Genomic DNA, 13,386 nt, shown 5'->3' on the forward strand with positions numbered 1-13,386 from the left:
CAAAACACAGATCAACGTTGCTCTAAGGACTTAATGAAAATTTCGGTACGATTTGGTGTTTCTACAGTAAATATTTTGGCGACGCTGGCAGTTTTAAAACATCAGGCCGTTCTGCTCCTCTCAGAAAATATTTGTATTGGACTCAATGAGGAGCAGGGACAGACGTGGCCGCACTCAGAGGCTGATTCTGTAAGTTCTGTAAGTCTCTCTGATATTTTGAGCACATGACATGAGAGATAACAAGTTTGTCTTACAAATTCTGAAAAAAATATGTCTGTAGAGTGTAAATTGTGGCCGTGCTCACAGTTTATCCAGAAAAAATACAGAATGTTTCTTCACTCTCTCCCACTCTAACTGATGATGTCACGCACTCTGACACGAACATTCTATGCAATACACACCCATTATAAACTCATAATTTCTCCAAAAATGATCATGGTCATTGATCAGGGATTGATCAAAAACTATATGACCTATCAAAACGTGGAGTAATACGACAATACACAAGACTTGTGTCTACTGTTTAAAGTTTAAATGGAGTCTCTAGGTGAAAGTATGCCTGAGCAGTAGACTTTTGTTAAACTCCAATGATTGGTCTTTTTCGCTCTTTTTTTCCCGCCCGTCCCATTGACTTACATGCAAAAATTTTGCGCAGTAAATCGCGACTTACGTCGCGAATAATTCGTACACTGTTGAGAAAAGTAATAGCACACCGATCCCGATCAGGACGCACATTTTGATATATAATTTGTCCTGCAACTCGAAGAGTTGCAGGACTAGTAGCGAACCGAAAGTTGGCCGGAAGTGGAAAAATAACTAGAAAAAGCATTTCCAAGAATGGAAATGGTGTGACTGCTGACAGCAACTGAACGCTGTTGCAGAATTAGCAAATAGTGCAAGCAGTGATCACCATACAAATGTTTGACCAAGGTTGGAATCGAACCCACAACCTCATGGTCATTAGACTTCCACTCTGCCTCTAGGCCACAGTGCACACACAGTTGCAGAGACTGTTGTCTGTTAATAATCTGCACACTGTCAACATCAAGAAAGCTTGAGAGTCAAGCTTGAATGACTTAGAATGAAAATGTCTGTGAATTTCAGGCTGAGCACTAACCATATGGCCACAGAGAACCTGAGTTACAATGAGCTTTATACTATGAGGAATCAAAGACTGTCCAATGACAGCTGAATAATTGGAATCAAAAGTCAAGCAATGAAGTGAAAAGACTGAGGCAGGAATCGAACCCATGACCATATGATCACTAAACCTTTACTCTGCCACTCGGCTACAGAGAGCACACTGCTTTCAAAACTGTTGTCATTCATTGTAATGTGATGATGTGCTGCAAACTGGTATGAGTAATCAAGGAGATAACAAACACCTGTAACCAATTGAAGGCGGGGGAGGAGAGCAGAATTCAACATAACATAAGAAGAATTCTTCCCTTGGATTCGAACCAGTGACCTTAGGGTTGGCAAGCAGTTACCCTAACCCCTACACTACAGAGGAGTTGTCAAGAAGAGAGGTTGAGACTTTGATGAATGTGAGATTTTTTGTGAAAAAGTTAAATATTTTAAAAAGTATAAATAGTTAAAAAGAGAAAAGTAATGCCGATAAAGTTCAAAAAAAGCTGCACATTTTGATATATGAATTGTTGAAATAGCACAAAGTATGAAGGACTAGAAGAAGACCGTAAAAAGGCGGAAGAAAATGGCCAAACAGAAGAACAATAGTGTGACTGCTTCAGCAGTCACACTAACTAGGAAAAAATCCACACAATAACAGTAGTGCCCGGGCTTCGCCCGGGCACTGGTCCCTGCAGCTATTTCATAGCTGTAGGGATCAGTGCCCGGTGCGATTGCCCGTGGCCCTAACTAGAAAATTTCCTCTCGGGAAATTTTGAATGGGCCACGGGAGCTACTGCGGGTTGTGCCATCTCTGTCAACATGGGAATCAAACCCACGATCTTAAGGTCAAGACAGAGCTGATCAGACAGACACATGATCATCTTTCTATAAGCACTGATATGGAGGAGCTGTAACCACATTAGGTTAACTGTGTGTGTGTGTGTGTGTGTGTGTGTGTGTGTGTGTGTGTGTGTGTGTGTGTGTGCGTGTGTGTTTGTGTGTGTGTGTGTGTGACACCAACAAGGTTTAACTTTAAAACCAGATTAAATCATGGTTTAAGTTTAAATTCTGTTGCACGTTAACTGTGTTTTAATCACATGAAGGTGTGTGTGTGTTTGTGTGTGTGTGACTGTAATCACATGAAGCTGGCTCTAGAGTCTGTGTGTGTGTGTGTGTGTGTGTGTGTGTGTGTGTGTGTGTGTGTGTGTGTGTGTGTGTGTGTGTGTGTGTGTGTGTGTGTGTCTGTAATCACATGAAGCTGGCTCTAGAGTCTGTGTGTGTGACTGACTTGACACATAGTTAGTTAGTAGCTGCATCCTGTGTCAGTCTGATTTAGCTGTGTCTGTGTTTATAAACATTTAAACGAGAGCCAGGTGGATTGTTTATGAAGTTAACGAGCTCTGGCCTGAGGATCAAAGAGGTTACCACGGCGATAGGGGCCCCCGCAGGCTGAGACAGACAGAAACGTGGAGAAAAAGAGCCATTTTCTGCCTCTAAACCGGTCTCACAATTAGGCTTAGCATGACAAAACGGTAACTCCTATCAGAACAAAACACAGATCAACGTTGCTCTAAGGACTTACTGAAAATTTCGGTACGATTTGGTGTTTCTACAGTAAATATTTTGGCGACGCTGGCAGTTTTAAAACATCAGGCCGTTCTGCTCCTCTCAGAAAATATTTGTATTGGACTCAATGAGGAGCAGGGACAGACGTGGCCGCACTCAGAGGCTGATTCTGTAAGTTCTGTAAGTCTCTCTGATATTTTGAGCACATGACATGAGAGATAACAAGTTTGTCTTACAAATTCTGAAAAAATTATGTCTGTAGAGTGTAAATTGTGGCCGTGGTGGCAATTTATCCAGAAAAAATACAGAATGTCTCTTCACTCTCTCCCACTCTAACCGATGATGTCACGCACTCTGACACGAACATTCCATGCAATACACACCCATTATAAATTCATAATTTCTCCAAAAATGATCATGGTCATTGATCAGGGATTGATCAAAAACTATATGACCTATCAAAACGTGGAGTAATACGACAATACACAAGACTTGTGTCTACTGTTTAAAGTTTAAATGGAGTCTCTAGGTGAAAGTATGCCTGAGCAGTAGACGTTTGTTAAACTCCAATGATTGGTCTTTTTCGCTCTTTTTTTTTCGCCCGTCCCATTGACTTACATGCAAAATTTTGCGCAGTAAATCGCGACTTACGTCGCGAAAAATTCGTAAACTGTTGAGACAAGTAATAGCACAGTGATCCCGATCAAACCGCACGTTTTGATATATAATATGTCCTGCAACTCTTCGAGTTGCAGGACTAGTTGCGAATCGAAATTCGTCCGGAAGATGAAGGAGAATAATAATAATAAGAAGAAAAAATCCACACAATAACAGTAGTGCCCGGGCTTCGCCCGGGCACTGGTCCCTGCAGCTATTTCATAGCTGTTGGGACCAGTGCCCGGTGCGATTGCCCGCGGCCCTAACTAGAAAAAGCATTTCCAAGAATGGAAATGGTGTGACTGCTGATAGCAACTGAACGCTGTTGCAGAATTAGCAAATAGTGCAAGCAGTGATCACCATACAAATGTTTGACCAAGGTCGGAATTGAACCCACAACCTCATGGTCATTAGACTTCCACTCTGCCTCTAGGCCACGGTGCACACACAGTTGCAGAGACTGTTGTCTGTTAATGATCTGCACACTGTCAACATCAAGAAAGCTTGAGAGTCAAGCTTGAATGACTTAGAATGAAAATTTCTGTGAATTTCAGGCTGAGAGCAGCAGTTTCAACATGAAGCAAGTTATCAGAAGTCAACAGAGGACGACTGGGAAAATAATTCACTATAATTGTTGTTGAGGCAAGAATTGAACCAGCAACCTTCAGGTCTCCAGACCAGCAAGCTAACCACTAGGCTACAGACAGAGACAGTATGTGAGGGGTAAAGAAAACCTTTGATAAGAGGATCACTGGCTTCTGCTTAAAAAAAAAAGTAAGGAATCAAACCCATGACCTCATGATCAATAAACCTTTACTCTGCCACTTCGCCACAGAGAGCACAGACATAAGCATGTTTCAGACAGAGTTGTGGAGAATTCTCAGCATTGGGCTGAATGAGAGCAGAGAGCTCCCTGGCTGCATTTAAAAAATATTTAAAATTATTATCTAAGTCTCTTTGCATTTTTGACCAGAATTTTAGCCAGAAGACAAGTGTGGCTACAAAACTGGAGAAAATAATTTGTCTAGAGTTTAATTTGCAGAAAAAGTTAAATATTTTAAAAAGTATAAATAGTTAAAAAGAGAAAAGTAACGCCGATAAAGTTCAAAAAAAGCTGCACGTTTTGATATATGAATTGTTGAAATAGCACAACACCTAACACACTAACCATATGGCCACAGAGAACCTGAGTTACAATGAGCTTTATACTATGAGGAATCAAAGACTGTCCAATGACAGCTGAATAATTGGAATCAAAAGTCAAGCAATGATGTGAAATGACTGAGGCAGGAATCGAACCCGTGACCATATGATCACTAAACCTTTACTCTGCCACTCGGCTACAGAGAGCACACTGCTTTCAAGACTGTTGTCATTCATTGTAATGTGATGATGTGCTGCAAACTGGTACGAGTAATCAAGGAGATAACAAACACCTGTAACCAATTGAAGGCGGGGGAGGAGAGCAGAATTCAACATAACATAACAAGAAATCTTCCCTTGGATTCGAACCAGTGACCTTATGATTGGCAGGCAGTTACCCTAACCCCTACACTACAGAGGAGTTGTCAAGAAGAGAGGTTGAGACTTTGATGAATGTGAGATCTTTCAATGATGCTTAAAACAAAAATAAATTAATATAAATTAGCCACACCAAATAAGAAGAGGACTTTTTTGTGACCTGTGACTATTTTTTGGTGAATTAAAATGAATTAAAAAGCACTTAACAGCAAGTTACAAAATTGAGCTCCTTCTCCTGCTGATGTGAAAAAAATGCATTGAGCTTAATGAGAGCAGAGAGCTCCCTGGCTGCATTTAAAAAATATTTAAAATTATTATCTAAGTCTCTTTGCATTTTTGACCAGAATTTTAGCCAGAAGACAAGTGTGGCTACAAAACTGGAGAAAATAATTTGTCTAGAGTTTAATTTGTGGCCATGCTGACAGTTTAGCCAGAAAAACTCTAGAATGTTTTTTTGCCTCTCTCCACTCTGACACCACTCTGGCTCTGCTCGTTAGACGCAATACACACACATTATAAAGCTGAAAAAAATCAGAAAAAGTTAAATATTTGAAAAAGTATAAATAGTTAAAAAGAGAAAAGTAATGCCGATAAAGTTCAAAAGAAGCTGCACGTTTTGATATATGAATTGTTGAAATAGCACAAAGTATGAAGGACTAGAAGAAGACCGTAAAAAGGCGGAAGAAAATGGCCAAACAGAAGAACAATAGTGTGACTGCTTCAGCAGTCACACTAATAATAAGAAGAAAAAATCCACACAATAACAGTAGTGCCCGGGCTTCGCCCGGGCACTGGTCCCTGCAGCTATTTCATAGCTGTTGGGACCAGTGCCCGGTGCGATTGCCCGCGGCCCTAACAACAACAACAACAACAACAACTGAGTAATACTAAGGAATTTTGCGATAACATGACAACAGCAAGTCCCCTCTGTGTTAGTATATTGTATTTGTGTGTCTGTGTGTTCTTGAATACATCCTCTGATGCTCCTGAACACATCATCAGTGATGTAAGAGGATGTATTCAAGATATCTTTATGTGTATATACTATGCACATGTATGTCAGCATGTTCGTGTGTATCTGAGGTAAAGACCATTCTCGCTCTGTCCTGTGGTGTTAATTATCTGTCAATGTGTGGATTGGAAATAGTAATTACCGTATTAAAACACAACCATGCCCGTTTTATAGTCGTACCTACAACAGATTTACAAATTAGCCGAGTTTTATTCGTTTAATCCTCAGTTATGAACCAGGTGTAGCTACAGCATGTTGGTAGACCAGTCTGAAGCTACAGTCAACTCTCCAGGACATACCAGCCATGTTTAAGCGACTAATTAAGTGACTTCGACCTATAGGTTTAAACCCGCACTGACTCTAAAACTGTAGCTAAAGACAGAAACCAGCTTTAGTGTTTCTCACTGTGCCAACATGCCCAGGGGTTAGCCAACACTGCTAACATGCTAACGTAACGAGTCTCTTGCTTACTCTTCTATCCTCGGATTGTATTTCTTGATGAACTTCTTCTTCAGCTTCTTGCGGTTTTTGTTGTAGTCGAACTTCTTCCTCTTGTTCGACTGTTTGGCTTTCGGCATATTTGCTTTTTTTCTGTTTTCTGAGCTCAGCAGACGTGTTAGTTTGCTCACAACGTGCACCAGCAGCAGCAACAGGAAGCACGTGTGCGTGTTGTTCCGGTCACGTGAGCGCTAACCACGCCCCTTCCCGCATCTTTAATTTTTTTTTCTGTCAAATTAATAAAGTAAACACAAATCCTCTATACACGTCTGTGAAACATTTCTCTCTGACCTCAATTAATTTCACATTTACTTTTGTTCTGCGAACACAATTCTATGGTGGCCCAGAGGGGTCAACAAGATACAAAATTCACAACTGAAATAACTTCAAATATTTGAATGATAAATGATCAAGAACAGAGGGTTTTTGTGGCTAGCTAGCCTAAACCTACTTCAACTCCACTGGAAACTTTTCTGTTGCCTTGTAGGAATTGTTAGTTTGCAGGTGTTGTCAAATTGATGAAGATGTTTTGTGTAGTGCAGTGCCTTAAGCCCACAGGGTCACTGTGTTGTTTGTAAAATATGGCACGATTACACTGATGTAGTAAAAGCAGCACGTTGTCCTTGCAAGATGTAGAATAAACATGGAGACAGACTTGTGGTTATTGCTTAATGTAAAATAAACTGAACATGTACAATAAAGTAAATTAATAAGATGATAGTAGTAATAATATGTAGACCCAAGAGAATAAATATAAATGAATTTAATAGTAAAAAAAAAAAAAATAGAAACATGTCTGTTGCACGTTGAATGCTTTCTGTTTAGCAATAAAAGAACAAGATTGTAACAGCACAGCTGACAATTTTTGTAAAAAAAAAAAAAAAAAAAGGTTGTATAAAAAAGGCAGAAACAACTGAGGAGTAACTGATGAACCGTTTGTTTTACACATTGAGGAAATCAGGCGTAGTAACAGCTGATATTTGATTTGTAAGTAAAGATGTAGTTGTACATAAATAAGGACAAGACAAAATGCCATTCACCTGCATTCTCCGTGACTAAAACAAAATATAGATAATAATGTAAAAGACAAAAAATGATTAGTCGACTGTCCTACTGTGTAACAGGCCAAAAAATCTCTGATCAGTGAGACGGAGTTAACTGCTTTTCCAACAAAACAGGCTTCCTCCATTGCTCTGTGAGTTTCTGTCATAGTGCAGCGACAGCAATCACTGCCTCTGTTGTCTGAGTGTCTCTGTCCGGCGCCAGCAGTCGGTCTGACGAGCTCTCAGCTGGGTCGGCAGGCGGGTCCTCAGGTGGTAACGTGTACGTCGGCACAATGTTGAACATAACGAAACCCACGGTGATGGCGACAAATGAGATGATGTACAGAGCTGAAAACTGGAGACAACACACAAGACACCCATTTCTGTAAGATTACCAAAGCAATAATTTGTATTATTTATTGAAAATACAGATTAATATAATTTATCATAGTTAATCATTTGTTATATATCTATTAATGTATTTTTTTCAAGTATGACTGCAATAAAGTTTACTAAAAGTGTCGAAACTACTAAAGATTACTTAATTATAAAGTCATTGCTACTATTACATTATATTTTATAATAAAAAGTCCTGTTTTCTTTGCAAAAACTGGTGACATGTAAATGCTTTTTTCTCCAATTGGACATGCTGCACATCAATCAAGGAGATTTTAAGTTAAGATGAATAAGCAATCGACAGCAACATCACAGCATCAGCAGCTGACACAATGACGCTTTGTAAGTAACAACACTCACTGTGTAGTGAAACAGGAAGAAGCCACAGAAGAGGCTGAAGAGGTCAGCAGTGAGCAGAGAGAGGTTGACCGCCGTTGCACTGGTCATCTTCACCACCACAGGCATGAAGCTGTACAGAGCGTACATACACAGAACGTAGACGGCGAACAGCATGGCTGCAGAGCACAGTGAACGAACGTTAGTGGGAGTTTTATTATCATATGTATACGATGCTTGAAAAGCAGGATCAGACACTAGACTACAACAAGACAAAAAGTTTGCTCACAAATATGAAGGTCCCACATTACTGCAGCTACTGCGTGAGTTTCCAGGATAGCTCTGCAATGACACGCAACTTACAGTTATATAAAAAGGAAAAACACTTTTAAACGCACAATACTAGAATCCCTGACTCACAGTTGTCCACCTCCACCACTCAGAGTTGTAAAGAATAAAAAATATGAACAGTTTCTGTAAGATTTTGTCATGATTGCTGTGTGAAGTGTTGCGTAACGGCTGAAATGTGTTTGTGAGGTCATCATGACCTTTGACCTTTAGCCATCAAAATCTAACAATAACATATTCCAAACTTGTGTGCTGTAAACTGTTTTCTTGTCTGTATACAACATCTATTGCACGTCTGCCCGTCCTGGGTGAGGGATCCCTGAGCTCACCCTGAGGTTTTCCAAATTTTCCCTGTTAAAAGGGTTTTCTATGGAGTTTTTCCTCCGTCGATGTGAGGGTCTAAGGGAGGCAGAGGATGTTGCTGTGTAAAGCCCTTTGAGACAAACTGGACTATACAAATGAAATGGGCTCTAGTTTGCACAGCTCCACTACTTCCTGAACTTAATGCTGCTCCTTTGTTTCCTGTCTTGCATTATTGGACAAACTGATTAATCCAGGTGTGTCTGAGTAGTCACAATGGTCAGACACACCTGGATTAATCAGGTTGTCCAATAATGTAAGACAGGAAATGAAGGAGCAGCATTAAGTTCAGGAAGTAGTGGAGCTGTGCAAAGAGCCCATTGCTTTGCTTTGCCTAATCAGTTCAACCTTGACTCCGAGTGAATCTCTGCCAAGCCTGTAGGGATTTCCTTGAGAAAATCTGGAGAGCCCACGACGTTCACAAGGCCAAAGTCATGTTTAATGAGGTCGCCACAACCTTGACCTTTGACCGCTGACATTGAGCCACCAACCTAATCAGTTTGCTCTTGAGTCCTGGTGAATGTGTCAAATTTGAAGAACTTTGAAGAAGTTAGACAGCATCTTTATTTCTGAAGCAAACAGTAACTTACAGCTGCAGGCCACTGATGACAGTCCCGAACAATCCCATCATGCCCAGGAACTCCACGCGGCTCAGGTTCTTCACGGTGTACTCTTGGCACGTGTTGGATACAGCATAGAGGACGGCACTGAGCAGCACCAAACCATCTCCCAGCAGAACATCACTGGCTGCACAGACACCGACACAGGCCGCAGCACAATGATCTTTTGATATGATGTTTATATTACATATTTTCTTTTGAATGATAAAAAAAAAAAAAACGTCCTTACTGGAGCCTTGGTCTCTTCCGGCCAGGATGTCCGCCCCCACCATGGCTCCCACCCCCAACACACAGACAATGACGGCCACAAAGTGGATCAGCCTGTAGCGGGTCTTCAAGATGAACCAGGAGAGCAGCATGAGTACCGGGATCACAAAGCAGTCCAGCAGCTGAAACACAAGACGTCAGGGAGAGTGAACAAGCTGTGGAGTTCATGTTTCCTAATGAGGATTAGAACGACTCGGTGTACGAGGCTCCAACAGCAGATTTTCACTGAATAAAATAATACTGCATATTTATCCACAAAGTGAATAAGAATCTGATTCAGAATAAGAAATACTTTATTAATCCTCAAAGGGAAACTGTTACAGCGCGCCATTTCACATACAAATATGTAATAAAAATAATAATCTAACACCCATATTCAAAATATAAAAAATGTACCCTGTCAATAATAAACAATACATGTGTATATATAGAGGAAGGATTTGAACAGTTTGGGGGCCACAGGCAGGAACCACATTCTGTGGGGAGTGAGTCTCTGGTTGAACGTACTCCTGTGGCAGACAACACTAATAATGCTAATAATACTAAAAGATTTTTTTTCCAGCTCTGGGTCAGACAGCTATTTAGATTTTGATTTAAATTTAAATCGTTCATTGATGTCATGATGTTGATCTCAACCACAGCGTGGTGTCTCTCACCTGGATACTGGTCAGGGTGGTGAACTGGTACGCCTTCACAACTGCATAGTTTGCCTCCACATCTGCCAGACCCATCACCAGATACTTCCACCACTTGGTTTTTAAAATCTGTATGATGTTTCTCTCACCTGGACAAACACATCAGGTCTGTTGAACAGTATTTTCCACATCATTTTAGTTGAGAAAAACCCAGATAACTTAATCTTCTGTCACCTTTTACAGGACTCATAGGACACATGGTGGAGCTGGTGTTGCTGTGTGTTAATAAGTGGTGATTTATTTTAACAGTGACATATTTATGAGGATGGAATTATTTTATTGTTTTAATCTCAAATTAAGACCAACTAAACTATATCTCAAATGATATAATACAATAAATATGGAATCTTAATGAGACTATCACATGTTTTTTTCACATTAACTGTGTATCCTGACCTTTGCGTGTTGTAAGGGTGGTTGTATAGACGAGCAGCAGCAGGGCGTAGTTGAGGAAACTCTGCAGCATGGGTGTCTGCACCCCGGCACTAGCCAGGTACTCACAGCTCACAGCCGTCCCACAGATCAGCAGGGACAAGACCTGGCCCATGACCACAGTCTTCACCAGACGCCTGGAGAGTGAAGAGTGGAGGGGGAGGGGGGGGGGTTTAATAAAAACACAACGCGATACATCAGCTGGATACAGTTCACTTCATACAGGTCTGATATTTGTCATGTCTGCTAAAAAAAACAACAAAGCTACACTATGGCTCATATAGTCTCTTTATCCTCCTGCCTGATGGACAAAGTCAGCACGGGTTAGCTATAATCACTGATCAATGTCTAAGGTCTTTTGCAAATGTGGCTTTGGTCCACCGTATATTTAGTATTATTATAACTGCTGTTGTAGAATCTTGAAGTTGTTATCAGGTTGCTTGCTTGTTTTTTTGTTTTTTGTCTCTTGCTTTCTTTTTTTTTGTTATGTTTTGCTTGTTTAAAAAAGACCTTTGTACCTCATCTGTGTTATAGATGAATAATTTTGTCAAAAATATCAATAAAAATAAATTAAAAAGGATTAAAATTGAATGTCAAAGAGATGTTATTTCTGAATATAAGTAATGTGAACATGTATAACTTCAAAAGACAGAGAACAACACTGGTCAGATGAGACAGACAAAGCCTCTTGAAGCTCTGTCGTTTCCTCTCTTGTTTGTGCCAGAAAACTTTGTAGCTTCAAACAAAGTAAATCACAGCAATATGTATAATTGACTAATATATTACAGTATATGTATAATAATATGATAATAAAAATCTCTGCTGTGCAAAGCCTTATGCATAGGTAGGCTACTCATAATAAGGCAGCTCGGCAGTCATTTATCATTACATACACACACATCAATGTTAACATCAAAACCTTGCTAACAATTCAGTTTAATTCAGCTGTTAGATCAGTGCTCACCATGTGAAGACTTCCCTCAGGTTGTGACTGTACAATCCACAGGACTCCCTCCATTTCCCACACAGTCTCTCCTCCACCTGCCCTTCCATTTCTATTGCACTTTCGCCTATGGAGAGAGAAATACCGTAATAGAGAAAAAAAAATCAGGAATGGTCTTTTACATTTAGTGTCTTCATCAGACTACCCAAGCATAACAGGTACCAAATCTCCACAGGAATGTCACATGCTCCATTAATCTCCTAATATAACTCCTGCCAAATTTATGGCGCACAAATTAAGTTTCCTCCAAATCCTCAAAAATCCAAGCATCTGATGTTTATTGTTTCCAGTCTATAATACACCTGTAAAGCGATTATTCAAACGGACTAACTCGGCTTACTGGTAAAAATCGGCATTAGCTGCAGGGCTACTGTATTTTTTTTCTCGTTTAGAAATCATTTAAAATCTCATGGCCAGTATTGTTTACATTGCAGGCGTTTCCCGGTGAACAGGTTGGGACATTTTGGAAATGTTGAAGTATTTTAAAGAAATCTAACTGTACCAAATATATCCCGAATATAAACACAGCCCTCCATAAATCTTAACATGAACTCGGTTCTGTTTAAACACCAGTAAATATCCGGTAATAACAGGAGTAGTTTTAAACTCGCTCTCTTTCTAATGCGGTTTGGCGTCCATGTAAGTGACGGCGTCAATCAGTGGGTTTCTAAACACTAACAAACAAGACCATAATATGCGTAAAGGATCAGTATGAACACGTAAAAACAATCAATGTGTACGTACGTTTTCTTCCTCAGTCATGACAGATGTGGAGGAATTCTCCAGATGTGATTAAGGAGCATGTTTGTCAAAAATATCACCGAACTGTCATCCACGAGGTTACTACTTCCCATCTCGAGCGAATCAACCTAGCCTCGTGGCATTTAGCCCCGCCTCCCGGCGCTCTCATTGGTTGAAGAAGATACATCCGCACTCGAACTTGGTCTGATGCTGATGGGAGTAAAACAAGAGAGAAAACCATAAGGGTTAATTTTGTCCCAACCAGCTACATCATAAAAATACTACTTTTATGATAAACCATCTGCTAAAAGTTAAGTTTTATGAATTTCAATTGCATTTTTTTCTTTTCTTTTTACTTTTACATTGTAATAGGCACTGGTATTTATAAAGTGAAAGCACTTAACCTGCTGGGTCCTTTTTTCATCATTGGTTGTAAGTAGGGCTCAAATACGTATTAATAACAATAGGCTATGTTTACTTTTTTTGATGATTCTTTTTATTTCAAATGGGACAGTAGCAGACAGACAGCAGTCTACGTCTAATGAATGTGCACAATAAAATAACAATTTTGATTAAAAATATAGCCGAACAAGTTTGTGCAAGTAACTTCATAGTTACTAAAATGGTGATAGTAACATTAATGCAACAGTATAGGCAACAATATGATAATATTACATGTACAAATGAGGAATACTAAATAGGTGACCCTCACATATGTTAATAAAATATGTTTTTGATTTGGCTTGAAGCTTTTACTGAA

At 39.8% G+C, this 13,386-nt stretch overlaps 2 protein-coding genes across 2 annotated transcripts in view; both read right to left on the bottom strand.

Moving 5' to 3' along the window:
- The window catches only part of nop16 (NOP16 nucleolar protein homolog (yeast)), an 18,367-nt gene extending 11,829 nt beyond the window's left edge, over positions 1–6,538 (bottom strand). Inside the window, exon 1 of the mRNA XM_085798246.1 lies at positions 6,359–6,538. Within this exon, the coding sequence (XP_085654372.1) occupies positions 6,359–6,465 (107 nt within the window). The 5' untranslated portion in view covers positions 6,466–6,538. The remainder of the gene's footprint in view (positions 1–6,358) is intronic.
- A 597-nt stretch (positions 6,539–7,135) lies between these two features.
- Positions 7,136–12,764, bottom strand: LOC146974678 (queuine/queuosine transporter SLC35F2-like). Its single transcript, XM_085798243.1, has 9 exons — positions 12,630–12,764; positions 11,847–11,952; positions 10,847–11,019; positions 10,412–10,539; positions 9,718–9,877; positions 9,459–9,615; positions 8,450–8,502; positions 8,185–8,339; positions 7,136–7,783 (listed from the first exon to the last, which is right to left on the bottom strand). Exons 2-9 carry the CDS (start codon positions 11,933–11,935, stop codon positions 7,592–7,594), a joined length of 1,107 nt encoding a protein of 368 aa, XP_085654369.1. The 5' UTR covers positions 11,936–11,952; positions 12,630–12,764; the 3' UTR covers positions 7,136–7,591.
- Between the last annotated feature and the right edge of the window lie 622 nt (positions 12,765–13,386).

Source organism: Trachurus japonicus, chromosome 14 (genome assembly GCF_045865225.1).
Source record: "Trachurus japonicus isolate A0001 chromosome 14, Traja_1.0".
NCBI classification, from domain to species: Eukaryota; Metazoa; Chordata; class Actinopteri; order Carangiformes; family Carangidae; genus Trachurus; species Trachurus japonicus.